This window comes from Meleagris gallopavo, chromosome 29 (assembly GCF_000146605.3).
Source record: "Meleagris gallopavo isolate NT-WF06-2002-E0010 breed Aviagen turkey brand Nicholas breeding stock chromosome 29, Turkey_5.1, whole genome shotgun sequence".
NCBI lineage: Eukaryota > Metazoa > Chordata > Aves > Galliformes > Phasianidae > Meleagris > Meleagris gallopavo.
In genome coordinates, this window is record NC_015039.2 from 2,461,686 (window position 1) to 2,468,065 (window position 6,380).

General features: G+C 55.6%; 1 protein-coding gene across 1 annotated transcript in view; it reads right to left on the reverse strand.

Moving 5' to 3' along the window:
* Positions 1-6,076, reverse strand: part of NGFR (nerve growth factor receptor) — an 11,720-nt gene extending 5,644 nt beyond the window's left edge. Inside the window, exons 1-3 of the mRNA XM_010724547.2 lie at positions 5,905-6,076; positions 4,888-5,058; positions 667-1,026 (exon numbers count right to left, since the gene is read on the reverse strand). Coding sequence (XP_010722849.2) covers positions 667-1,026; positions 4,888-5,058; positions 5,905-6,076 — 703 coding nt within the window. The remainder of the gene's footprint in view (positions 1-666; positions 1,027-4,887; positions 5,059-5,904) is intronic.
* Positions 6,077-6,380: the final 304 nt, after the last annotated feature.

Below are 6,380 nucleotides of genomic sequence, written 5' to 3' on the forward strand. Positions count from 1 at the left end.
TCCGGCGGGGCCCCGCTGGCAGCTAACAAAGCTCACCCTGTGCTCCTTGACTTATGGCTCCATTTACTCGACCCCACCAAGGGATCAGCCAAAGGGAGCTGTGCTGGCCGCCGCCTCACGCTGTGAATCAGTAGCGGATGGGACAAAGCCTCTTTCTCTGTCGCTGCACTCAGGGCAGGGAACTGCACTGCTGCTGCCAAGGAACGGCCAAGGAAGAACCCAGCGCCAGCCCCCCCCCGAAAATCCCCCAAACAGCCCCCACCAGAGTCTGAGGGCTGCACAGAGTGGAGCAGAGGGGCTGCTGTATGGAATGATGCAAACTCTCCTGCTGCTCCCCAGCTCTTTCGGAAGGCAGCAGCAGTTAATTCCCATGAGAAAGCCACGAACTGTCAAATTCCCTTTTGATGAAGGCTCTGGCGGCTGCAAAAGCAGCATCAGAGTTGCTGAACCTCTTGGCTGAGCTCATTAGGAAGCTGCATAATGAAATGCCCAAGGGGATCTCAGCTGGACATGAGGTCCTCTCTTCTTCACCATCCCTGGGGATCTGCACCCACCTCCCCGTTGCAAAGGAGAAACTGTGGCACAGAGCGCTACACCTGCTTGTGTTGGCACCATGAGACACAAAGAGCCCTGCTCTCCCCTCCAAGATGGAAAAGGCAGCATTACCTCTGCACTCAGCATCGGAGGTGGCCGTGCACTCCTTCACCATCACCTCGTTCTCCTCACAGATAGTGCAGGGCAGGCAGGGATCCACAAAATTGGCCTCATCAGAGAAGGTGCCCTCGGGGCACTCCTCGCAGACCGTGTCCTGTGTGTCCCGGCAGGGGAACATGAGGCCAAAGCCCACCTCACAGATGCTGCACTCCTTGCAGCTCCCGCTCAGCTCATCCTGGAAGTAGCCGTAGGCGCAGCGGCACACGGCGTCGTCTGACTCCACGCAAGGTGCAGACATGCTGTGCAGCCCCACGCACTGCGTGCAGGGCTTGCACGGTTCTGTGGCACTCACTGTGTCCGAGTAGGTCACACCTGGGGGGGGACAGAGGGTGGGGTGAGAACAGAGACCGTAGGGACATCCCCATCCCTGCTGGTCACATTGAACCCCAGCGTTGGCTTCAGTGCTGCCCTCAGCTCCCATCCAGCCCAGAGGAGTTGGGCTTGTGCAAGAGCCACAACTCTTCACCATTTTCCTCCTCCTCTGAGATACAGGGTGTTTTTCCCTGCCTAGCCCCCCAAAAAACACCTAGCCCCTTCAAGTCCCAGACATCTCTGCAGGCTCTTGCTGCCCTTTCCCTTCCCATGAACAGCATCCTCCTTTTTGTAGCAATTCCCCATGCTGAGCCACTGACTCAGGTCCCTTGAACTCCTGCAGCCTTCAGCACTCCCAACCAGCTGTGACTATGTGCTCAGTGCCCATGTTCTCCAACAAGTCCTCATCCTAGAGCATCATCCCCATTCCCCATCTGTAGAGATTCCCCATGGCCATGCTGGTACCCTACAGCAATTGCATCACAAAAGCTTTCTTCTCTTCATCCTTCCTGGTGGGGTCTCTTGAGGTATCACTGCCCTGTGCCCCTTCCTTCGCCTCACAAGAGGCCAGGGAACAAAAAAGGTGATGAGAACAGGAGGTTACAACACTAACTGCTGACTCCTCTGACCCTGGGGCTCCGGGCTCTCCAATTTCACCATGCAGGATTCACTTGGCCATGTAAATCAATCCCCTTCTGAAGCCCTCCAAGCTGCCCCCGCACTGCTGCCCTCCCCATCCCCAAGGTACTTGGGGCTATTTTTATTTCATTTTTAACACAGGAAGCTGGGATTAGTGCCTGTCCCGGAGGGCACAGCTAGTCTCCCTGCACTGTGTGCTTCACAGCACTTCCCCCACAGCCCACGATGCCAATCCCCCACCTCCTCAGTGAGAGAAGGTGTTGGGGGATCAAGTGCAACCTGTCTGCCAGCCCTGCTCCTTGGAAAGGGGAACCACTCGCACATCTGCCTTTAGATTAGAGGTGGCAATTTCCTCCAGGTGATAGTGGGGCTGTGCACCCACCCTGTACCTGCAAAACTTTCTGCTGTGGCCTCCCAGCACCTTTGGTGCTCTCCAGCTTCCCTGGTTGTCCCACAGGAGGCTGAGGAGCCACACAGGACTGCTCAGGTGCCTCACTTTTGGGATAGAGGGGAAAGGAGAGACCTGAGACCCCGGTGAAGGGCTCCAAAGGACAAAGCAACGCACCCCCAAATGGCAGGGACACAGCACTGAGGTGCACAGGGCTGAGAACAGCTTCCCAAAGCCATTCTCCGGTGGGGACAGCATCTTCTTACAGCAACCACCCCACACCTCAGCTGCACCCCAAGTGTGCAAGTGTGCCCAAACCAGCACACACAGGCAATGGCAAAGGGTGCAGGGGCAGAGCTGCTCCGGGTCGGCTGTCAGCGTGCACTGCGCCCATTAACCTGGGCTCTTGGCTTGCATTATTCTGAATTATTGATAGATACCATTAGAGCAGGGAAGTGGCCAGGAAAGGCATACGGCTGAGTGGGCACATTTGCAGTGGCAGCAAGGTATCCGAGCTGAGCAATTACAGCTGAGATTCAAACAGGGCCCCCTCCCTCCTGCAGCAACGGAGGCTGGCGAAGGAGATAAATAAATCATGAGGCAGAAATCAGGGAGGGGGGGGGGGGGGCTGGGCAAGGGGTAGAGGGAAGGAAGAAGGGGAAATTATAAAAAAAAGCAAGTGGCCATTTGGTCTGATGGAGGGAACATCGCCTCCAGGCTTTGGCAGGGGCGGTGCTTTGATAGTAGGAAATTTCTTGTGAAATGGTTTGAGCAGTGAGTTGAGAAGACAGTGAATCGGGAAGAAGGCCAAGATAAAGCCTCGGAGGCAGCCCAGGGTGGAGGTGGGGATGTCACGGCCAAGGGCTGCACCCTAATTCCTCCCTGCTGGCTCTGCTTGGTAACTGGGGCACTCAGTGGGAAGGAGCTGCACACACAGCACCCAGGGGATCCATGGAGGAGAAGTGTGGGAGCAGCTCCAAAAAGATCCTGTCCCCATTCCAGTAGAGGCTGCTGATGGGGCCTCCAAGCTTCCTCTCCTCCTAGAAATCTCGCCCTGAGCTCGGAGGAAAGCTGGGAACCCTCCTGCATCAGCTGCACCCCAGTGCCACCCAGCATAAGCATCAGCATCTCCCCATCATAGCACGTAGATGATAAGATGATAATCCTGCTGGCACTAACAATGCATGACCACAACTGGGTCAGGGCTGAGGGCATAAAGCAGGAGAGTTTGCAGTATCCCCATCTGTGGCTCTTGGTTTCCCTCTTGGTGCAATGGGGGAGCCAGGTCATCTCCTTGGTGCTGCTTGCTAGGGGCTTGGTCCTGTCCTGGGGTTTATGCTGTGCTGTCAGGACAGCCCCACTGTGCTATGGGGTGAGCAGGGGAGGGGTTCTGTGTTTTGGAGGCCCCCAGGTAAGGGATGAAAGGGCTAGGAGGCATTTGGAGGGTTCAAAGGGGAAACAGAGGCATGGGAGGTGTAGGGAACAGCAAAACCAAGCAAGGCACAAAGTGCAATGCTGAGAGTGTTTGCTCCTGGCTGCTGTCATCACTGCAGGGGTGGAGGAAGGAGCCCAATGCTTTCCAACTCAGCTCCCTGACCCAACAGATCTGGTGCCAGGGGTTAACCCTGCTGCAAGAAAGCAACTGTTAGGGCAGGGCAGAGCAAGCTGGTATGCAAACCAGCATAGCAGCATTCACAAAGCTACCAACAGCCATGACTTAACTGATTCACCCAGGTCCTGCTCTCCCCATAATCTCTGCAGGGAGTGTAGAAACCCCCTTCATCTCCCACTTCCCAGAATGGAGGTGGGAAGTAAGCCATCTCCTAGCCTAGAATTGCAGGCAGTTATAGAAAATGCTGCTCTAAGTAACCCTGGTGTGCAATGCAATCCTTCCATGCCCTCTGGATTTGCTGCCCTGCATCCTGGGAGCTGGGTTGGGGCCAGGAACAGCAAGCAAACCTGCCCCAAGGTTGCAGCCAGGGGGATGCAGCTCGGAGGGCAAGCGCTGCTCATTGATTTTGCAGAAAGGCGGAGGTATTTTTAGCACTGCTCTGACACTGCTCTGTGCTGGTGCTGCTCAGGTTATAGGGCTTCTCCCCCCCTCTCTGCTCTCTGACTCTTTTTACTTCCCCTACGATGGTGCTCTGCCAATTCTGCCTTTCAAATCAGAGCTTGGCTGGCACAGATCCCCCTACAAATATTTGTCCCCAGGTCTTCAAAGAGCTTGCAGCAGTAAATTTGCAGGGTAGATCGTTTTCTGCCTATCATGGCATTGTTTAAGCAGTAATAGCTGGACCACTTCATCTGCAAGCATTTAACCAGCTCTCCTGCGCAAAGCTCCGACCGACATTTATGAAGCATTTGACATAGGCAATGTGCCTGGAGTCAGCCAGCAGAAAGCTCCCCGCCTCTCCTGGGGACTCGTGATTTGCTTCTCTCCCCTCCGACTTGCTTTTATTTCGCAGCCTTTACAAGGTAAAAGTAGCAATAGTACAGGTGGCTCCTGAGATATCCCCATGGCTGGGTTGGAAAGCAGTGTGGGGAGAGGAAAATTTGGGAGGCAATTGTGAGCGAGGAGCCATCGATGCAATGGAGGAACTGGAAGGGGATCTGCAATAATGCCTGGCACCAATGGGTCCCCAAACAGGGAGAGCTGCTGGCACTTGCTGGGCAGGCACTGGGGAAATGCTGGAAACAATGCTGAGGTTTGAGGCTCTGTGCAGTGGGAAAATGGAACCAAATGACACAAAGCGCATCCACGCAATGGGTGTCCATAGGGCAGACACCCAGGTGCCCACTGGTGTTCCCCAAAAGCCCCATGTATCACTACTCACTGTCCAGGCAGGGCTCACAGACGGTCTGGTTGACCCCACAGGGCTGCACAACGCCCTCGCCAAGGTTGCAGGCTTTGCAGCACTCACCACTCGTGGTGTACATCTCGGTCAAGCACTTTTCCTTGGAGCCCCAGGTGGGTCCCTGGGAGAGAAAACAACCCAGAGGTGACTCTTGTTACAGGAATTGCAACGATGGGCAGAGAGAGATGTTGCATCCAGGGAGGGTTGTGCTGTGGGGTGGACATTCAATGTCTGGGCTAAAGGGGAGGCTGTGTGTTAGATATAGGGCTTGGGAGAAAGGGGAGGTAAATGACTTTCCTACGCAAAGCTCATTCATTCGCAAAGCTTCTGCCAAGTACTGCTGATTGAAGGAGGCAGTGACAGCCCTTGGTCTGGGCTTGTGGGTCTTAGGGGGATGCTGGCTTTTCTGTAGGCTTACAGCCTTATGTCCCATCACAGAAGCCGTTTTCTCTATGGATGCTGTGCTGTCACAGCCCTCCTCTGCCTGGGAAAAGCTGCCAGCCCAAGTGAAGGGTTCAGAGGGCTGAGGTCCCATTTCTGCTCTGGGATCAGAAATCAGCCCCCTCGGTGGAAATGAAGACTTTGACAGGAGCGCAGAGAGCTTCAGCTGTCTAACAGGAGTAAGTGTACTAGCTTATAAAACCTGTCATCACATATGGAAGCAATAAATGTGCCATGAGCAGTGCGGTTAGAGCCTCTGCACATCCACTTCGTAACATGGGGAGCAGAGATGGCCATTCCCCAAAGCACTCCTTGGCCAGGGGTGATGTGTGGGGCTGGCTTTGCTCCTCCTGCTCACAGTCAGGAGGGTCGGGAATTTCCTCGTGCGGCAGCTGGGATGAGTTTGTATGGAAGGAGGACGGGGCAGATGGTGTCAGGGCAGATGGTGCTGTTGGGCTGCGGGTCGGACACACTGAGAATGAGGCAGTGAGGAGGCAGAGCAATGCTCAGAGCTGGGGCCACCCGAAGGGACAGCAGCAACAGCGGTGCTGTGACCATCCGGGGTCAGTTCTATGCGCTCGCTCTCGGGGCCTTGGTGCTCGATGGGGAGGAAGCTGTCGGGGATGTGCTCCTTTCGGGGAGACCGTCCTTTTGCCACCAAGATGAGGCTGATTTGGGGGGGGGAGAAACTTCCCCGGCAGCGGAGGAGCTCCCAGTCCCCGTGCATATGGACTCCTCGTCAGCCCTTTGGCCGCCGCTCTGCACAATGCGCTGTTATGAACTCATGGGCGCATCAACCGGCATAAGCCGGCCCGGCCCGAGACAATGGAGCGCCAATTATAGGCATCTGAATGACAAAGTGCTCCAATTACCCTTCGCTTGGAAGCGTGTGCCTTCCTTCAGCGCTGTTTTGCCAGCCCGGCTTGGCACCGATCCCCAACTGCATGGGTAGCATGCTTGGCACGGGGGAGACCCACCCAGCACCCTCAAGTAACAGCTGGGAAATGGGCTTGGGGATGAGCAAAGAGCTC